The following is a 21,198-nucleotide window of genomic DNA, read 5'->3' as shown; positions in this document are numbered from 1 at the left end:
GGGGGGGGGCTGCAATCTATATTTCCAGACCTAAATTAAGACTAATATTCCACTTAAGGTTTGATTTGGAGAGATGCAGGGAAATGTGATTATAGGGAGTATAAAGGACACATTGAGAGAGAAAGTTGGGAACAGAAACATGCAGTTAAAGAGATGAAATGCATGAGAGGGGGAATCCCTGGGCCTCGAGGGTGTGTGTGTTTCAGGATACAATGGGCTTATCCTTTGATAATGAATCACTCACATAGACTCCAAAAGTAATCTCCATAATCCCAGATCAACGACAGATGCAACGCCACTGATCCTGCTTCTTGGCGGATGAAAAGACTAAATGTTGTTTGGTGTGGATTGAACATTATTAAAAGTGGACGAATGAGAAACACCTTGTTTGTTAGACTTTCTACTGCTCGGCTTCATAGATGCTTCTGATGATGACCCTCTATCATCCAACCTAGAGGACAACATGCTGAAGTTATGGACCAAAAGGCCAAGCAAATGAAACAGGCAGGTTGTTTTTCTTTCTTTTTTTATCTGTGGAATTTCTTAGTCTAATCTAAACAGGCAATTTTTTCATGATGTTGTCTTTTAAGGCAGTGACTCCCAACCTGGCTTGCGGCCCTTAAAGGGAATAGTTTAGAGGAAATACACGTATTTGTTTTCTTGCTAAGAAATCAAACATTGGTAACACTCTTGTCTGGTAATATAAGCCTCCAGTTTAGCATAAAGAGTAGAAACAGCTCCTGTTTGTCATCACACTTTGTTTTTTCTACCGATTAAAGTTGAACTCCACGCAAGATGCTAAGATGCTAAGATGCTACGGTGCAAATGTGAATTTGCCACTGTTATTTTTGCCCTGAATTATTGAGTTTTTGAGGTGCTGTTTCTTTTCTTTTTTTAAACCTTTGGACAGAGTCAGGCTAGCGGTTTTGGCCTGTTTCCAGTCTTTGTGCAAAGCTAAGCTAACTGCTGCTACTTATAGCTGCCAGCTATAGCTTTATATTTAGCATAACGTATCATCTTCTCGTCTTAGTTTTGGAAAGAAAGCGAGCAAGGGTATGATTGAGGAATAAAACCCCCGAAATATACACACATATACACATCCATTGACCCCATGTTGCAGTTGTTTGCAGTCCTGTCAGAGAACAAGAGGAGGATGAGGCAGAATGTGTGCACACGTGTAATATGAGCACAGCTGTTGAACATTACTGCCTTCGGGTCCCGAGGGTTGAGGTCTCACAGGCTGTTCTGCAGTTATATCAGGAGAACATTCCTCTGGTTTTCCGGCTGATGTAAACTAAGAGACTCGTCTGAAACCACATGATGCTATCTTTCTGTAAACATTTGCTGTCTGTTGTCTTTGGGAATCAGACGCTCATTTCCCAGCGGAGCTCATAAGTCAGCTGTCTCTCTCTGTCTGTCTGACCCCAGTAGTCCTCCTCTTCCAGGTTGGGTTTTATTTGGAACATGTATCTCTCTGTTTGGTATCTATTTTATGAGCTCCAGCAGCATCACATAAACTTCTTCCTCTCTCTGACCTCGGAGTAAGTGAAAAGTCCCACGTCCATTGACAGATATTTGTGCTTCCTTGTGAGGTTTTGTTGGGGGGCAAAAACGATTCGTTTTACTCCCCAACAAAACCTCACCCCGATTTTTCCTTAAAAAAAAAAAATGTTTGTGGCTGACATGATTATGGGGCATTGCATTCATAGTTGAAAACCAGCGCTGGGTTCAAAACATTCTTGTGGTTCAGCTCAGGAAAAAAAACAAAGATGATGGCCAGTTGGTATAAGCAAGAACACTGCAGCGGTTCAGAATCCGACAAATCTGACGCTCACATCACGAGCAGACGAGAGAATGGAAGTGAGAATAATTCAAAAACTAAAAAGAATTTAAAAAATCTAAACAAAGTCTTAAAAAGTGCTAACAGTATCTATTATTGTGGAGCTTGAAGTGTCGAGTTTAATAGATGTATTTTTTAATTCTAAAAAATGTAATTCTAATTACAGGGTTTAATGGAGTTAAAATTTTATTTTTGACATATCTTTAAAAGTATAAAAGTGATAGAACAGTTTATTTTTGCACACTTTGTTACATATTAGCATGAAGAAAAAAGCATTTTACTCTTGATTAATAAGCCCGTCTATTATGTGTTTCATTGTTGTGTTTTCATACTTTATAAATGATGGATTCCCCATTTGTAAATTAAGTATTATATATTTTACAAACCAATTATTCAGGAGTTGTAGATGATTAATAAGATAATTTATAAAGTGTTAGTAAATGATTAATAACTTATTTAGATGTACATTATTCATGCATTTATATATATAATGGTTAGGGACTATGTTAATATATGCTTTATAAACGCATGTTAATACTGCAATTCATGATTAATTCATGATTTATTAAGGTAGTTACTACTCGTTAGCCCTTTTACACGTAAAGCCCTTTTGTGTAAATATAACAGTTTTTATATGACTGTTGTGTTATTTACCCAAACTGGTTGCAATGTGTTATCATCTACTCAAGCTCTTTATTAACTCACATGTCATATTTTGTGACTGATATGTTGACTCACAATGCATTTATGAAAAAAAGCTCAAACTTTAGCTTGTTGTGTCGAACACCGGGTCAGAATAACCGATTGTCTTGCATTTGATCGGTGACCCAGAAAGATGCCAGCTTTACACAACACGGTGAGATGCCGGCTCTAACTTTATTGCATAATTGTTCCATTTGGGTCAGCAAAATGTGCCACTAAAAAGACTACGAGTACGGAGACACTCAGCAGAAAGTGCTCTATTTAGTACCATTTATGAACACTTGATGAAAAGCATCGTGTGTGTTGCTTCTTACTGACGCGGCTAAACACCGCATACTCTCTGTGAGGTGAACGGATGTCGCTGGTTCCAATGTTAAATGTCAAACCGCACTCTAATACACATTCTCACTCTCACACACACACCACCACCAGGACCACCTGACAGGACATGTCAACACTCACAACTACACACACACGCAACTCATTCTGCCTCTCGCACTCTTTCTCACACACATGCCCACCCCTCAGCCCTCATTCCACAGCAACACAGGAAGTCAAAGGGTGACCCACTTCTACCAGCAGCTTTATTTTGTTTGGTCGCTGCACAGACGTCACGACAGTGTGCATTGGAAATACACTGCATGTAGACAAGAGCAGCAACATGTATCACTGGCCTCAATGATTTACATGAATCTAGAAATAGCAATCTAATGCACATTATTCTAATACTCGTCTACAATAATGATTCATTCTGATTAATTAGGTGCGAAATTGATCTCTTAAACAGCAGGAGCTTATTTATTAAGTTGAACAAACAAATGAGATTGACTACAAAAAACATCAGAGGCAAACCAGCTGCCTGACAGCAGATCAGTATGAACTAGAATCAATTCATTAAAACGCTTAAATGTTGGTCAGTTTCATAACCTTAACCGCCAGCTTGGTTCACGCGAGTGATAACAGAGATCATGTACTATATTAGATCAGATTTAACTCAGCAAAGCTCATATGTTCTCTATTATAAGTAATTTATCACTATTTACAGAATCAAAACACACTTAAATCATGTTTCACTGCTTTCAAAATCCCAAATCTGCCTGCAGGAATGAAGATTTCTTATATTTATCTCACGATATTTAAAAGTTTTAAAAAGCTCTCACAACATATGTCATTGTAAGATTTAAGTTAAAGTAATTCAAAACAAAACCACAAAACTGTATTTTTGTGTATTTTTAAAACACAGTTATTAATAACTGACCCTAGCATTTAGTTTAAAGTAATGTCAACTTTCCTGCTTTGATACACTTAAGAAAATGCAGCGTACTGACTTCGGAGTCCTACACATTCAACAATGGTCTACATATGTTTCGGCTAAATAATGACTCAGCAGTATGTCTATAAACAATATACACAACTGGTTGACTTTTAGTCTCCCTCACATGTCTGACTCTCTTTTATTAAAGGTCCGGTTATTCTTCAACATGCGGTGTCATCAGACTGTCCATTGAAACTCTGCTCTCACTTACAGGCCTAATTATCTTTCCCCCAATCTCACGAGGACAAATTACTGTACAATTATTGTCCTTAGTAAGCAAAGTAAATCAAATGCTGATTTGGAGTAAATATAGCAACATAACACCAGAACAGAATCATCACCCAGCGCTGCAGTAACCATCAGCTCCAAAGAGCGCTTTAGCGAGTTTTGGAACTCCAGCCCACAACTTTACTGCTTTGGTTCACTCTCAGCGCTCTTATTAACCGTGTTCGAAGCAGCAGCCGGCAGCTGGTGGTTAGCTGGAGAACATAGTGGAACATTTAGCAGCTAAGGAGCCAGATATTTCTCTCAGTAGCTGGTGGAGACGGAAAGAGGATGAATATCGGATTTACATTCATCAAGTGGTCAGAAAAATGACTTAATATAAATGTTAATATAGCTCAGCGTCTGTTGGAGGCAACTGTTTGCAAAGACGATGTGCTTTCAGCTTGTTCTGCTGTCCCTAAGTGACTAACAACTGAATCAAGCAAAAAAATCATGGAATTTGTTATTTTTTCTTGTCAAAACTGCACAAACACTCCACATATTCTATCAGAGATGCTTGCTTCTACAATCAGAATAGAATAAACGAACAGTCAGGTTGCTTGTGATGTAAACACACTAATTCTTTTCGATACACGACTGATTTTTCAGATGGATTTATTGCTGAATGTAGTCTGCAGCTCTTTGAGGGTCAGATACCCTGTTTTACAGGGCTCCACAGGCATGGAGGAAGACCTGCACATGGCACCAGCCATAGGCCAGGCCGCACAGTTGCAACAAGCAGCTGCATCAGGTACCTCCACCTGTTGGCTATCAGAGGATACCAGAGTTAGAGTGGGAGCGGTAGGAGGGCATGGAGCAGAGGAGGTTGGGCACATCTGGGAAGGAAGCTGAAGAGGGAGAATGAGAAGAGGGCTCGGATCGTCATCTGAAACCTCCTCCTCTTCTACTTTGGCAAACCTTTCATCTTCATTGGCTTCTTCGTCTTCCTTTCCGATGCCAAAGCCGGAGTCTGGGCTCTGCGGCTCCCTCTTCAAGCTCTCGTAGGTGTCGAGGGAAGGGTGGAGGCAGAGGTGAAGGTTGAGGCTGTTGTGGAAATCATCCTGATAGGTGAAGTAAGCAGGATTGGGGTCAGTTCGTGCCCAGCTGCTGGAGGAGCTGGACATGAAGTAGCCCATGTTGGAGAAGCAGGATGAAGAGGAGGAGGAGGAATTGTCAACAACCCTGCTGGTGTCTGAGCCGGCCGAGGGGTCGCTCCTGAAGTGAAGCAGGGCGCTGGTGGAGCTGGAGGAGGGAGAGGTGGAGGGGACCTCATCCCACTTTTCGCATATCTCAACCGGGGAGATGCTGTCGCATGGCTGGGCTGTGAAGAATGACTCGGAAGCTGACAGAGGATTCAGCCATTTCTAAGTAAAAGGAAAGAGAGAGTTGGAGTAGAAAACACAGTTTTTGTAGTCAAAAAAGTTTCAGAAAGTTTTCTTTGTGTGTGAGTTCCCAGTCTTGACAAAGTTTCTCTAAGCCCCAAAATATATTATATTGTTTTCACAGGACAATTAGTACTCATGCAGATGAATAGGGATCCTTGTTTTACCATAATTTGAAAAAAAGGAAATTTTACATAAAATTCTCATATATTAGACAATAAATAAAATAAAACACTGAGTAGTTGGAAATCACGTAACTCCAGTACTTAGTCACTTAAAGGCAACTTAAATGTGATTTCAAGTCACTTAAGAATTTACACTTGATGCTAATTTATCCTTTTACTTCGCTACATTTTAAAGGGAAATATTGTATTTTGTTAACCCACTAAATTAGTTTGACAGTTTATAGTGAGGTATTACTGCTTTCACATAACAAAATAATATCAGTACTCTTTCCACCACTGGAGCGTTTTTATAGGGTTGTACTTGTATAGTGTAGCCATGACTGACTGTAAACAGTCAGAATGAAATTGGTCCCAGCATAGAAGGGAGACATTAGAAACTAAAAATCTTTCCGGCGACCCAGGTGTCCCAACAGCCACAGCCTATTGTATTAATTGTGGTGAATACCTGAAGACTTCTGATGTGGCTGTGAATCACAGTGAATTGAGCGGTGTAGTTCTTGTGAGCAGACTAAAAAGCCAACAACTAATCAATTAAATCAATGTCGTCAAACGAATGTTGAAGGATAAATTACAGAAAAGCCCAACAAGTTTCTTCAAATTTAAGAAGAAATCCAAATGACAAAGTGACCTGTGTGTGTAAATAGTTTAAGCGATTTCTGTGTAAAGGCGTCAGTCAGTGAAGCGCATCTGTCAAAATGCTCTATGTGGTAAGGACATAGTGGTAAAAAAGGATTTATTTTTACCTTTAAATTTCCTCCGTGTACAGAGTGGAGAGTGTGGAAATATTCAGAAGGGTTTGGTACTGGCTTCGCTTTGAGGAGCCTGAAATGGCAAAAAAGGGAGCCATTAGATAAGACATGGTGCATGCCAACACACAGAGACAGACACACACAAGCCAACATTATACTCACCGTCTGCTCGCACAACTCCAGTAGAGGACGAGTGTTACAATGAGGAGACCCAAGCTGAACATCACTCCCCGCGCTACCAGTAAAGTCTGACCCAGGAACCATCCTGGAACAGAGAGCTGACATTACAATGTGCAAAAAGGCATGTTAACAGGGCTCAGATCATTGAGGAACATGGGATTATATAGTTGCATGTCATCAGCATATAGTTTAAGTTAAAAAACACTTTTTAAGAAGTAGGTGAGGATGGGACATTGGAACATTTGAGGCTCTGAACCACCGCTCCAGGATCGACAGCATTGACTTGTGCAATATTTGCTTAAATGGTAGTGAATTGAGAAGGCGGCAGGAGAGGAGCATGACTGTGATTATTGGAATATTTGCCTTAATAGTTAATATTTTGTTGTGAAAGAAGGCTGTTAGGGTACAACACCAGACCCCTAGTAGCGCCTACAAGGAAGCAACCACATAACTCTGTTTGTCGGCGCTTGGTGTTGACCCTGAACCAGAATGGATGACTACATTTCCCAGCAGGTCTGGGATCAGTTTGGGACCCAGGAGAGCAGATATCGTCCTCGTTAAAATGACAGCTGTAAGCCTGTGAGCTGTTTTAGTTGTCATTCAAAGAACATGGAAATGCAAAATGTTGTTACCTTGATCCTGTGATGTTGTCAATATGTCTGTCGCACCCAACCAGGATGTTGTTGGACTCCAGTTGCTCCAGTGACTGTTGGGAACTTTGGGTTTGACTCTCACCCTGACCTGGCAGTGCCCCTTTAGTTTCCAAGCAGGTATGCTGAGCTCTTGTTCTAGTGTGGAGAGAGTGCTGGCCTCCTGATAACGGGACAATTCGGCGCAATATTAAAATTGGGCTGTATCCCAACAAACAGAATTGATTTTTCAAAGGGATTTAAATCACGAGCAACATCAGTTCTGTTGCGAAAATACGTATGAGCATGCAACATAAAGAACAAACTATAGTGGAAATGAAATACCTGCAAAACCAGAGGCGTTCCCATCAGCCTCAGCTGTACTTTGTGTTTAGTGCTAATTAGCAAATGTTTGCACGCTAACATGCTAAATTAAAACGGTGGGCATGGTAAACACTGCTAAACATCAGTGTGTTAGCATTGGCATTGTGAGTATGTTAGCATAATGACATCAGCATCTAGCTTGCAGCACCTGTGCCTCACATAGCTGCGGCCATGGCTCTAGGGTCTTGATCTTCTTTTATGCACATGATTTACTATTATGCCTAAATAGCACGTTACCAAAAAGAGTGTAGTAAATATGAGTTGTATTTTTTATAAAATGCCCATTCATGCATGCATGTGCACTTACATTCCATTTCTTGTTCTTCTGTTTGATCTGAACTTGGAAGTCAAAGGATGTGAGGTAGACAGAGGAAGGAGCGCCTAAGCTCCACGATATCCTCGTCTCGTTGACAGTGCTGCTGACATTAGGGACACCTGGAGGATGCATTTTGACTGTAAACACAGACACACACACACACACACACACACACACACATATAGAAAAGCATGCAATCAATTAATTCCTGATGTTTAAAAAGGTTGGCAAATTATTTTGTGTAACACTTGAAAAATCACCAAAAGTTGGTCATAATGTGTTTCAGACGGCCTCCTGAACACGTTATCATGGTGGAGACTTTTTTTGTGTTAATTTTTCCGGCATTCTTTCGTAATGAATGAGAAATAATGTCAAATAATTTTTAGAACCAGATTTGTGAATTACTTTACAGGAGCAACTAAAAAGGTCAGAAGTAAGAGCCGCCTACTGTGATTGTATGGTGAATAGTTTGTGAGGTTCTCCACCATCGTCCCGTTACAATCCACTCGTAGGTAGGGCATGTCTCTAGCAGTGTTGAACAGCTGGAGGGACCCATAATAAAATCAATTACAGGGAAGACATGAAATCATATGAATCATTTAGCTTTGCAGCGAGACTGTTGATGATTCTCAAGGATTTATTCTTTATTTCAGTGTAACATCTTTTCTACGATGGCTGATCGTTGAGTGACTCAACAGGGCAAAATAGAGATGTCAGTTAGATGTTTACATTTTCTTATGGATGATAGTGACTTACTTCCTTCTCAAAGACAAAACTGCAGCCTGAAGGAGAGTTTGGGTGTTGTTTCAGCTTGCAGCTTCGACTAAGTGAGAAAATGGACAGAAATCACCACGAACTGCTGCAAAATCGGACCAACTGACGGTGCTATACCGTTACCATGTTTCTATCGCCAAAGCCCGACATGAAATAAATACATCTCTAACATCTTACATAATCGTTGCCTTATGTCTCTCGTAGTTCTTGGTGATCCAGGTTGTCTTCATACCAAAGACCCAGCAGTCCACACCAGGAGCCACGGCAGAGCTGTCCCACGTGCAGCTGACATTGTTGACGAAGTCATTCACGCAGGAGAGTCCTTGAGTGGCTGAGACATAACAGGAGAAGAGAGATTAGGACGGTGCCACTTTGTCAGTGCCGCTGGACTCGTCCTTCATGCAGGACATTCCAATAAACCAGCGGTCTCTTTTAACTTCTCGGTTAAATTGTATTCAGTAAAATTCACTTTTGAGGAATGATAAATGGTCATGTTTCAGTTGATCGACTGTAATTCATAAATGTATGAATTATGAATTATGAAGTATCGTTACGACTTGAAGAAAAGAGACTTTGCTTCAAATGTGTCAAATTCTCAAATGTCAAATTCACAAAAAAGAAATCAATGTAAAATACGTTGTGTTATTTTCTATCCCTTGTGCTGGAAGGACGGTAACATAGAGACAGAGACAGTTTCAGGTGAGACTCGGTTATACCTTGCACGCCTTTGTGAGAGTGTGCTGCATGCACTGAAAACAGACCCACTAGGACGTATAAGGACACCAGGATCTCCATGGCCATGACCACAATGTAACTGTGAACAGAGGAGATCAGTACATAATGTGCATTAGAATGAGAATCTGAATCAATACTGTTAAATACATTCACATATTTGGCAGAAAAAAGCGGCGCTTTGGAATATGTATCTCGTAATTGTACCTCTTTCTCTTTCTTTATAACCTCATTATTATTTGAAGCTATTGTCCTTATCAATGTCAATAAAGCATATTGAATTGAAACTGGGCAGATTGAGAACAGTTACCCAAACAAGTGTCTACCTCTGTGATTATTTCTTTATTATGTAGAGAAACTCATTTCTGAATAGGCAAATCGTCATCGGCAGAGCGGTGTACAGTTCTGAGAGTGAGAAAACAAGATCCCCACTGAGCAGAATACTCATCCTGAGCAGGCGGCAACAAGCAGTTATAAGTGAAACTTGACTGAGAGCACTGGCCCCGTATTATATAATGTTAACAGTGTGCTATAAAGAACGAGTTTCTAATCGGTCATACCGATAATCATTCAGACGTTTCTTTTTAAAGTCAACCGTCGTGACTGTGTTTTTCCGTCAAAGCCTGAAGTGAGCATGACCGTAAGTGACTTTATGGAAAGTGCAGATGTGTCACCATGTATGATATAATAACATAATGTACAGGGGGAACAAAAAACACCTGTTCCTGATAACAAACAGCAGGTCAGGAAAGTGACATAATATCGTCAAACAGTAAGAGCCAGAGTGTAAAGACGCTGTGAAAAAAAATGAAAGTAGTCGAATATATAGACTCAAGTTGTTACAACTTGCACAATATTCTCATATAATTTTCGACAGCAACAGTGAGAAGAAGGTGATACAGTACCTGATGAGCCTCGATCAGCACGGGTAGCAAGGGGTCCCTGAGAGGAAACACATTGCAGTCTCCTCTGCTGGACTGACAAGTTCAGAAGACTTCCTTCTCTTCTGTCTCTTTCTGTCCCTCTGTCTGTCTACTCATACATCACCATCTCAATCTCCCTCCCTCTCTCTCTCTCTCTCTCTCTCTCTCTCTCTCTCTCTCTCTCTCTCTCTCTCTCTCTCTCTCTCTCTCTCTCTCTCTCTCTCTCTCTCTTTCTGTCGCTCATCCCTCCGTCTCCTCATTCTCGCCCCTCTGTCTTCTTTAAAGTGCCCAGTGACATTTTCCACTTGTAACCACATAGCCTGTGTCAGGGGGCTTACAGGAAGCCTCATGAAGCTGTGTGTGATGGTGTGAGAGGACGGGTGGGGGTGGTGGGGGAGGAGGGGGTGGTGGGATGGGTGGTACTGCAGAGCAGAGCAGGCTACCTGGACGCCGTTAAGATAATAATTGCACCGAAAACAAGAAATACAAAGCACGCCACATCCTGTTTCAATCACAACGTAAAGTGGCTTTGTACAAAAGGGAAACTCACACGTTGTCCTATGAAGTGGTTGATGTCAGTGAAACTCAGCTTAAACTGAAGATTCAGAGGATTAAAGTGGCTAAAGCTACCAGATTTAGAACCGTGGGGGTTATTTAAATTGCAAACACACACACACACACCCACACACATTCAGGAGTTGTACGGCATCAAAACCGCTGCTTGTTACAGCCACAACCACTGCAGACGCATAGGAACACTTCTCATGTGCTTCTATAGCGGCAAAGAGGAAAGTCAAAGCAGCAGCCTGCTCTTCGCTCAAAGGTCACTGAACATTTCATTTCCTCCGATTGTTAGTTTGCTCATCCGTCGCAATCTGTTAATGAAACTTCTGGTCTCAAATGTAAGACACCTGTCCATGAGAGGGGGACTAATATGTAAAAAATACATATATTTTATTTGATCCCTTTTCTTGTGAGAGTTGCTGTTGAGAAAAAAAAAGGTTGAATAGTTGCGTGAGAGCACCATTTGTTATGTTTACCATCATTTTTGCCAATAGTGATTCCACTACTAGTGTGAGAATGATTGAACCGTTAGCATATCAAATTTGAAGTCAGGGTGGGGTTGATGAATAAGGGGGTATCATGCTTAGGTATCTTAGTGTCTTATATATAAACTCTCTAATAAAGTGGTGCAGGATACTACTGCTTTATCCGCACATCTGATTGGTTATCTACTTTGGATGCAAATTGTTTTCCAACTCAAAGGGAGCGTCCAAACCACAAATGAATATGCCCGGTGAGGATTTTTCACAACATCTCATGTCAAATATAAAGTTCAGCTCCCTCTCCCACCCCGATGACTTTCGTACAGTCTCTAATTATCAGCAGCGTGCTTTGTGCATCACGCAAGGGCCTCCGCCATGCAACAATATATGATATAAGACTAATGCGAGCTGCCTGGAGATTTTAAATAACAAAAAGTATTTGTGCAAATGAATGTCAGTCAAACTAAATATGGACAATAAAGTCATGTTGCAGATGGAGATTGAAGAAAAGGGGGGGATGGTGAAACGGAGAAACCTTTGTAAGAGTGTAACAGTAAGAAAGGCGCAGAATAGCTAAAATCAATGTCAGTATCTACAAGTGCTCATCTCAGCCTTAAAGTTCAATGAAGGGCCATTGTGCAACGCTCATCCACGCTGTACGTATAGCCGTACAAACCACACAGCATTCACGCATACAACAACAACAACTGTTGCAACACATTGTGTTTGAACTCAGAAGGCGGCAGCCGCCTTGTTTGGGTGCCTGAGTGGGTTTCAGGCCTGCAGTGGGCCAGAGGTTGATCAGATGCACTCACTTAGGTGTCAGCATCAGCTCACAGCGGTAACAGGAGAGACACCGGCAGCGGAGGGCCGGAACGGGCAGAGAAGGGGCAACAGGAAGAAAGAAGTAAGCGTGCATCTCTCGCCGAAAGGTCAGACTCAGCCAAGCCTGAGTCGGGAAGCTGCCGAGATGGCCAGAGCGGTGTTTGTGCTCAAATGCAAGAAGAAAACACTCTCCATCAACAGACCACAAAGACGGGAGGGGGGGCTGGGTGGTTGTGAGGGTGAGAAGGTGAGAAAAATAACAAGGGAGGACACACTCATATCGAATAACATATAAAGTCTCTAAAAGAAAAGGTGATACTCTTACATTTTACAGAGGTAGTTCATATGTTGCTGATTTAAAAACACTATATCTGCTTCGTCTATTTAACAGTTTGACTCACAGCGGAGAAGTCAAAACACTTTCGTATGTTCGATTCCTGCAAGTGAGGACCAGAGTTGACAAAGCTCTATATCCTGTGAGGCTGTACTTGTGGTTGCACAGTGGTGCTTTGACATACAGTACATGTTAATGTTTAACATGCTCACAGTGACATACCAATGTTCATCAGGTATAATGTTTCACAAAACACTAGTAGGCCTGCAGTTGAGGCTGATGGGAGGGAAGGCCTAATTATAGTTTTGCAACTATTGAGTCATAAACTAAGAATTAAGCTTATGATTCTGATGACATAACGGCAAATAATGTAGAATTATCCCATTATCATTATGTAAGAGTGAGAAGGGCTTTGTCTCCTAATATTAAACAGGGATGAATGTAATACAGTGTAGAAACACACCGTAACAGGCAAATTGAGAATATGCATATATATGCTTTTCTCCCCCAATACCTCTGAAAAGAGCATCTGAACTGATGTGTGAACTGCTTTCCACTGATTCAGCCATGACAGTAGCTTCATGTGAGTAACAGATGAGTTTAATCTCTCCACGTAGATCAGTGCTGACCTAAATTATCACTTTACGTTGTGTTGTTGAGTCACCGCGTCGACGTCAACCGTTCCTCTCAACCTGCTTGTCTCTGTGTAGTGAAGAAGCGATCAGACTCCTGCTACAGATACTCATCTTCTGGGTCTGTCTTGGTAGGAGAGGCAGCAGCTTGTGACAAAAGGCAAGTTTCAGTGGTTTTTGTTGAAACCACCTCCATCCTGCTGCCTTTACACATCACACAGAGAGACAAGTAACCCCTTCAGCTGCTGCTAGCACGCAGCGGTTTAGCTACTTTAGTTTTAGTCCGAGGTAGGGACTTTGTGTTTTATGTTCCCTAAATGTTAAACAACACTTGTCAATATCTCATCTTGAGGTCAAAAACAATGAAAGTTTGATTTTCCTTAACACTTTTTACATTATATCTGAATGAATGCACACACACAATATAACCGATTACAGTTTAGCTAAGCCTAAATCAAAGGTTTATCACGGATATCTTTTGTCAAACCAATAATCTTTCTAGTGGTGTTTCACCTCGAACATAACCCTCCTCTTGTTTGTTTATTGTTAAGCAACCAACATGTACGTATGTTACTATAGTTTTACTTTATTATATGTAACCCAAAGTGTGAATCACAAGGGACCAGTGTGTGATGTGGTCTCCACGACCTCACTTTGCGTTGCTCCTTTTCTTCATTTCCGTCAGCGTCTTGTCGAGCTTCTGGTTCATGATGTTCCTCTCCGTCCACTGGACTGCAGGACGAGCCACAGAAACGAATGTTAGGAACAGTGAAAGATGAAATGCAGATGCAATGTACCAGAGGTGGGGGTCGGCACGCCAGGCGGATGGAGGGTGGCTGACGTAGGAGTCCCTGGAGAGGGACTTCCATGTCAAAGAAGCACCTAGAGACAGAGGGTTCAGTGGGTGAATTAAACAGGAAAGTGAAGAAAACAAGTGTGAAAAGGGAAATAAATTGTACAACCATACAGGTGAATCTATGAGTCTGTCTGATAGCCTACTTTGATCTAAATGCTAACGTCAGCATGCTAACATGCTCAATATGTCAAAGTTAGCATGCTGATGTTTAAGCAGGTTTCACTTTTGACCATTTTTACTGTAGTTTGACATGTTGGCATTTGCAAGTCAGATCTAAGCCCAAAGTCAGCTGAGGCTGATGGGAGGGTCAATGTTTTGCACGTGAAATAGTATTGGACAAAATTCATATTTTGAGATGATAGTGCTAAAAACATGGTTTAAAAACCCCAAACATCAGTGTTTGTAACAGTTAATTAAGGTCACAAATTTAAGATATAGTACGAGACGTCGGTTCAGCCACTTAAAGTACACGTGTGGGAAATCTGAACTATGTTGCAACGTTAGGATGTCTTGTTTTATTAGCGAACACAGTTTTTAATGTGAGACTAGTTTAACGTTTGCTGAACAGTTATGAGATAGCATTCAATGCCTACTTGTAGAGTAACAACTACTCAGTAGTATCAGTTATATAGCAGGACCTATCTAAAGCTTGCTAACATTAGCCACCATAAGCTAGTGGGCATACCAGACCAAGTGATCTATAGCAACAAAACCTCTGTGTATTTAATTGAGAATTTAATTGAGAATGTTTTTGGGGGGATTTTTGGATAATTCAACTGTTAATTTAAGAGGAATGTGTTATTGCTACTTTTAGAAGTCAACCTTTTCTTGATTTAGCCAAACTACACCGTGCCACACCTGGCGTACAGTAAGTCAGCTGGTCACATGGTGCACATGGCAACATTCACAGCTGGATAATTCAGCAGGATGATGCAGATCATGTTTCAAACTTCTCAGGATTCCCTTGATTTAATATCAATGTTGCCCATGTGGCCACTGCCTGTAAAGTAATGTTTATGCGTTAGTGTAACACAACATATGGGCAGCAGAGTATTGAACAATATCTGGTTAATGTCACAGAAGCTGTCCTTCCTATTGAAGACATGTTGTTAAACCCAATAACACGCATGGTTATCTGCATATTAAAGGAGACCTTTGACATAATTAAAACATACAAATAATGTACAGACCTGGAAATATGTTGATGCGAAGACAGTGGCCCAAGCTGTGATACGAACAGGCTGATCCAGGATCAGCATAGTGAGGCAGCGACAGGGACGGCACCCGAGGGCTTTCTACTGCCCTCACCTACGAGACAGCATGTTCAGAGGAAATCATAACTAGAACAAGAACACATTAACACGCCCGCAGCCAGAAAAAAAGAGAAAAACAATTTCCTCACCTGTGTCTTTGCTGATTTTTGGCCAACTGAGCTCATACTGAGACAATAAACCGCAGGAGCGGTGAGTCAAAACAAAAGGTGTTAAATTTCTTAAGAATGGCACGCAAGACACCCGAGAACATTACATCAGGTTACACCTCTGGACAAGAAAAACAAAACTGACATTTTAAGAGAAATGATCAGCTAAAACCTTGTGTGCAAAAAAACCTCTTTAAACCTCTTTAACCGACTTTCAAGTCCCCAAGTCTTCTTTTGATACCAGTGAAAACAGAGAAGCCAAGGGTTTGAAAATACGCACTCTCCATCATAAGACAGATATGTGAGGTGGACTGCACGCTAATGCATTTATTATTGCATTTATTATATCATTCGTTTAATTCATTCATTATATGTTATTTATCCGTTTTCGAGACCACCCCAAACTCAAAAAACAAAACCATTTTTCGTTTCTTTTATTTAACTTTATTTCACAATTTTATGCCATTTATCGTGTTCTTTGTTATAATACCACACACAAATGTCAACTGGCTAAAACAATATAAAACATAACTTCCACAATTTGTCATTATTTATATTATGTACATGCACTCATACATTTAGAGGCAAAAAAAACTCTCAGGCCTTCGCTTTCTCTCAAGTGCACTTCCACCCGTCTGCTGGTTGAGAGGCCATTCCAATGAGGATCCTTCAGCTTTTGTTTACCAGATGGACTTCAAGATGTAATAGCGCTTTGGTTCATACAGGTTTGTGTTCCTTGTTGTGAGCATTGTGGGAGAAACTAACCGAAGCGATGGTATGCTATTTATAACCAATCAAGAGGCGAAACGAACACATACAGCAACAAGTTGTTGGTACTTTTACAAGGCCACGTCTCATCTCATCCTGCAGCTGTTTGGGAAGCAGAAGACAAACTAGAGTTCAGTGTGTGTGAAGTTCGACACCGTGTCTGACAAATAAGTTTCAGTCCCAGGTGGATTCACCAAAAAAGAGAATCTGAAAACTAATGTCCTCTTAAGCTCCGCTGCAATAAAAGATCGTTTTAACTCCTCGGTGGAAGAAATGCCCGGACACACTTTCCTCCGGTCACTCGTCCCATTCTGCGAGGTGGACAGAGCATCACTTCCTGCCAACATAATAACTGCCAGAGTTTAGCTTACAACCAATATACAAGTGCCGGGATCGTCTTCGACCTAAATTTAATGGATTCTTCTGATGCTTTTCTGGGAAATCCGAGATGTGAGGGATGTGTGGCAGCAATGAAACAAGAGGATCAGCAGCACAACGGGAGGAGTGACCTCCGCTGTGCATCCGACTGCTTAATCTCACTTCATGCCGCTAATCATGAACTATCTACAATACTTCTGGGTTTGATAAAGAAAAACAAAAAAAAATGGAAGTTTAAAGAATAAAGAAAATCCTCTGCCACAGGCTGAACTACACACAGAGTGGTTTGGACATGGTATTTCTACAGCTCTGTTGAGAAGACCACTATGACTTACGGTATTAATGGAGGCGTGAATGAGCATCAGCTACGCATTCAAAAATGCAGAAATATTTCTTGAAGAAGATCTAATTGGGATCTTACTGAACTTCTGTCGTTTTAGAAAAAGAAAGGAAGAAAAGAGAAACAGGCTCTCTTGCCACCTGCGTAATAGTTTGACAATAAATGTGGATTCTTATTGGAGTGGTCCGTCAGGTGCTGTTTGTAACCTCCATCGGCCGAGGCTCCTCCGGCGGGATCGGGCCCGGCGCGCCGCTCTATGTGGGGGCAAACTTCTTGGCCTGTGCTCTTACCCGCTTCTCATAATCCATCCTGTTCTGACTGAAACACAAAGACGGAGACATTTAGAGCCACGCTGATGCTACTCACACGCTCATCTAGATGCAGTATTTCATAACGGGTAACATATCAGCGCGCAAAGTACTGAAGGAACAGGAAACATGAGTTTCTCCTTTGCTTAAAGGAAAAATTAACACAATTTGTGATTATGCAGCAAAGGCTCACTGAAATATTCACATTACAAATGTCAAAAACAACTTTCATTGAGGCTTGAGTTGTAGGCTATTGGGTGAGTTAGGTCATCACAGCGGTTACCAGTAAATTGTGTAAGCTTCTGCTTGTGCGGGGTCTTGAATGTTGGGCTCGTTCAGCAGCTCCTGGATTCCCAACAGGATCTGAAAACAGGCAACAACCTTGAGGTCAGACGGTTTCTTCACAGCAGCTGCTGCTCCTGGTTCTACGGCCACACGGCTATGTTCATGTTACAGAGTCCGTTACAGTCACAGTGTCATGACCGTAGAGAATAAGATCATCTGTGCAGATGTATATTAAGTTTGTAGCTGGATTATATCTGCAACATCTATCTGTAGGTAGGCGACTGTACAGTGTGCGGCCTCATTAGGCGTTAAAATGTGTGAGAATCAGAGGTTTTGTATTTATCTGTGGACACAGCTGTTGCTGAACGCATTTTTAACATTTAATTTCTGTTTCTCAGATTATATTTAAGCAATGGTAATTTAAAAAAATGACTGAAACGTTGTCTTAACATTTCTTTACAGGTTTCTATGTATTTCAACTGATCTATGAAGGATTCTATTGTATTTAATCTAAATTAGATCACAGAAATCAAAGTCTTGGCTAATTTCCTGTATGAATATAAATGTTAAATATGAAGTTTTACTGGTGTTATCAGGTTTAAATAATATGAAGCAGACATTTTCGTTTATGTATTTATGCTACGATTCATTGTATTTTAAACCATCTTTCTAAAGTCCCAGTTATTTACTGAAGACTGAACACATATTTAACTCTGTGTGTATACGCCTATTCATTTCCCTTCTATTTCTAAATGAATACTGAAATTTGAGCACGGAGGAAGCCAGAGAAGAGGAAGATAGTGATCATCAACCACACACAACCCGAGGTCTGACGAGAGCAGTTCAGTGTACTGTGCAATATATTGTGTAATAATACATAGTGAAATAGATGCTGTAATTGCCCACGCAATAGACTCCGTTCAATCACTGCAGAGTACAATGAATCAATAATCTGAAGGTAAACGGCCACAAATTGCATACGGCCTGACCGACCAACTCCACCGCTGACACGAGCACACGGGAGACTGTTGAGCGTTCAGACCTGTTTGATGGTGATGGCGGGCCTCCAGTCCTTGTCCTCCTCCAGGATGGACAGACAAACGGTGCCAGATGGGTAAACATTTGGGTGGAATATCGGTGGCTCAAACTTGCCTGAGCGGAAGTCACGAGAAGAGAGAGAGAGAACTTTAAACAAAGACTTGATCAACATCTGATCTGCATATCTTACACCGTAGTAACAGGGATATTACAATGAATAAAGCTTTCATTAAAGGTTCTCTGTATGATATTCAGAGCATTAGTATATCAGCAAACGACTTGCTTTCTAAAGATATAGTGGAGTAATGTCTACCTGAGCAGAGAATGAAGTCGCTCTCTATTTGTAAAAATAGATTTCCTCATTCACAAAAATAGAGACTGTATATTTAAACACTGTCATCTTTTGCTCATTGCTTACACAAGGCGGTGTGCCAACTAAACCGGGTGATGAAGACTGTTTTTTGAGCCTCTCCTCTGTTGTGTTGAATAGGCAGCTGGATGTAAATGTCTGCTCTTTATTAACCGTGAATGAAACGATGAACCAGGTGTGCAGTGACACTCACATTTTGGTGGTGAGGAGGGGTAGTCATCTTTGAACAGCATTCTGAGTTTATAGAGTCCTCCCTCCCACAAGGTCTAATGAAAGAAGAAGGAAAGAATTGATCTGTAGATACGAAAGCATATGAAACAACTGCATAGCACTAAGCAAAAGTAAAGATACCATGTGTGTTATTTGAGTGGTATATTTTTATGTTGATATGGGGTAGATCTAAACAGGATTTAGGCAGTAAGCCGACCTGATCTGGTGATAAATGCACCACAGATATTAAAGAACTGGTTGTAGTGCGTGTTGTTTAACATGAAGTATTACATCCTAACTCCTAACGTAAAGAAAGAGTTTACTGCTGGTCCACTTCCACGTGTAGCTAACTTACTCCTTTCTTCCCTGGAATCGCACACTCCCAGTTCATCAGATTCATGGTTCCATCGGGATTCTTAGTGGGCACAGCAACAAAACCCTGTGTGGTGTGCAAGACACACAACATCAGTTACACGTTGTGTAGGTTGCACTCGTGAACGTCAGGAGATAAACGTTGCTATTGAATGAGGGATCAACGTGTTGCTGCTTACAAACGGGTGGTCTTTCCTCCAGGCTTTGCGCTCCTGAGACAGTCTGCTAAGAGCGATGCCAGACATTGCTGCTCATCAACGCCTCCCTGTGGAAAAACAACCCCCCCCCCAAAAACAGATAAATTATTCAATTAAAATGTGCCCACGTACTAGTATTGTAGCCCTAAATTGCTTCTTCCGAGAATAGCAGGTACACGTTAGCAATTTACGATATCGTCGAAATGTATTTACGTAGTTTATGGGACTCCTAGATATTACGAGGTAATTAAATCTGGAGATTGTACGTTAATTCCATATAAGGGCAAAGATCTACAACAGTAAAAAACGACGAACGGCTTAATTTCAACGGAACTTACCTCTTGTTTTATTTAACGTTAAACACTAAAATGACGTGGGTTTGAGAACGTTAGCGTAACTAGCTAACGTTACTGCTGCGTTAACGGCGGCCGAAAAAAAAAAAAAAAACACACCCTTCGACGTTCAAAAACAAACCTAGTGGGCCAGTTAGGACGTAAAGGACCAAACCGAAAGAAACTTAGATGTTACCAACATTCCCCCAAACAACCTCATCGACATATATTGGTGTTATTTTTGACAATTTACCACAGATGTGTAAAACAATGTGACTCGCGACACCGTTTCGACAGCTAGCCTATCGCAAGAAAGGACCCCAATTTGTTTATTTCGTCAGGACCTTCAGGCAGTTTTCGGGATAGCCGAGTGACACACGTCAGAGACGAGCGGCCATCTTTGTTGTGGCATTCGATGCATGCTGGGAAGTTCACTCCTTTGAACGATTCGATCATTTTGAGTCATGCCGCCCGCTCCTAAACGAATCACCTTTCACTCCCCATTTTTTATTTGTGTATCATTTGTTTCACGTCAACCTGTCTTGTATTCATAATAGTTGGGTCGTATGCATTATGGTTGTGCACTATTAAATGTTATTTAAAAGAGCAATATACAACATTTAGGGCATTAATATGTCAGCAAACAACTATTTATAATATACTAGTGGAATAATGTTCACCTGAGCAGAAACTGAAGTCACTCTCATTTGATCGTGCACCTGGTTTCTACGTTTTAATAGAGGATGAAGCCCAGAATTGTCCTAAACACAGCAATATAAGAAAATACAGGCAGAGGTTGACAGGGTGATGATAGAGAGGGATTATTTTTGCATTTTTTCTATACATTGTTCTGTTTTGGGAAAATCCAACTCATTCTACCTCTGAGCTGACTATAGTATGTCTGTGGGTGAGGGGGAAAAGCCAAATATACACTGATGAGCTTCTGTCAGTCACAGAAAGGGAGGTTTGATTCATTGAAGCAGTCATAGACCGTAAATAACAAGAGGACGTAGTCATTGCGGTGTCACCCATTGGTTTGTGGACTGCCGTTTTGAAGCCTGGAGTTCGGTGTTTTGGCCGCCGCCATCTTGGCTTTTTGCAACCAGTGAAAG

General features: G+C 41.1%; 2 protein-coding genes across 2 annotated transcripts; both read right to left on the bottom strand.

Moving 5' to 3' along the window:
• Positions 1-3,008: 3,008 nt before the first annotated feature.
• Positions 3,009-10,465, bottom strand: il2rb (interleukin 2 receptor, beta). Its single transcript, XM_031878239.1, has 10 exons — positions 10,358-10,465; positions 9,437-9,534; positions 8,898-9,051; positions 8,703-8,769; positions 8,395-8,488; positions 7,938-8,083; positions 7,250-7,430; positions 6,600-6,702; positions 6,432-6,510; positions 3,009-5,485 (listed from the first exon to the last, which is right to left on the bottom strand). The coding sequence occupies exons 2-10, from the start codon at positions 9,519-9,521 to the stop codon at positions 4,727-4,729; spliced, it is 1,668 nt and encodes a 555-aa protein (XP_031734099.1). The 5' UTR covers positions 9,522-9,534; positions 10,358-10,465; the 3' UTR covers positions 3,009-4,726.
• A 5,702-nt stretch (positions 10,466-16,167) lies between these two features.
• On the bottom strand, positions 16,168-20,435 carry LOC116400437 (SUMO-conjugating enzyme UBC9-like). The gene is made up of 7 exons (XM_031878272.1): positions 20,093-20,435; positions 19,737-19,822; positions 19,541-19,624; positions 19,169-19,241; positions 18,610-18,719; positions 17,566-17,645; positions 16,168-17,292 (listed from the first exon to the last, which is right to left on the bottom strand). Exons 2-7 carry the CDS (start codon positions 19,800-19,802, stop codon positions 17,229-17,231), a joined length of 477 nt encoding a protein of 158 aa, XP_031734132.1. The 5' UTR covers positions 19,803-19,822; positions 20,093-20,435; the 3' UTR covers positions 16,168-17,228.
• Positions 20,436-21,198: the final 763 nt, after the last annotated feature.

Source organism: Anarrhichthys ocellatus, unplaced genomic scaffold (genome assembly GCF_004355925.1).
Source record: "Anarrhichthys ocellatus isolate YVR2014 unplaced genomic scaffold, GSC_Weel_1.0 scaffold170, whole genome shotgun sequence".
Lineage (NCBI taxonomy): Eukaryota > Metazoa > Chordata > Actinopteri > Perciformes > Anarhichadidae > Anarrhichthys > Anarrhichthys ocellatus.
Note: the sequence above shows the minus strand (reverse complement) of the source record. Positions and strands in the feature narration are given on the sequence as shown.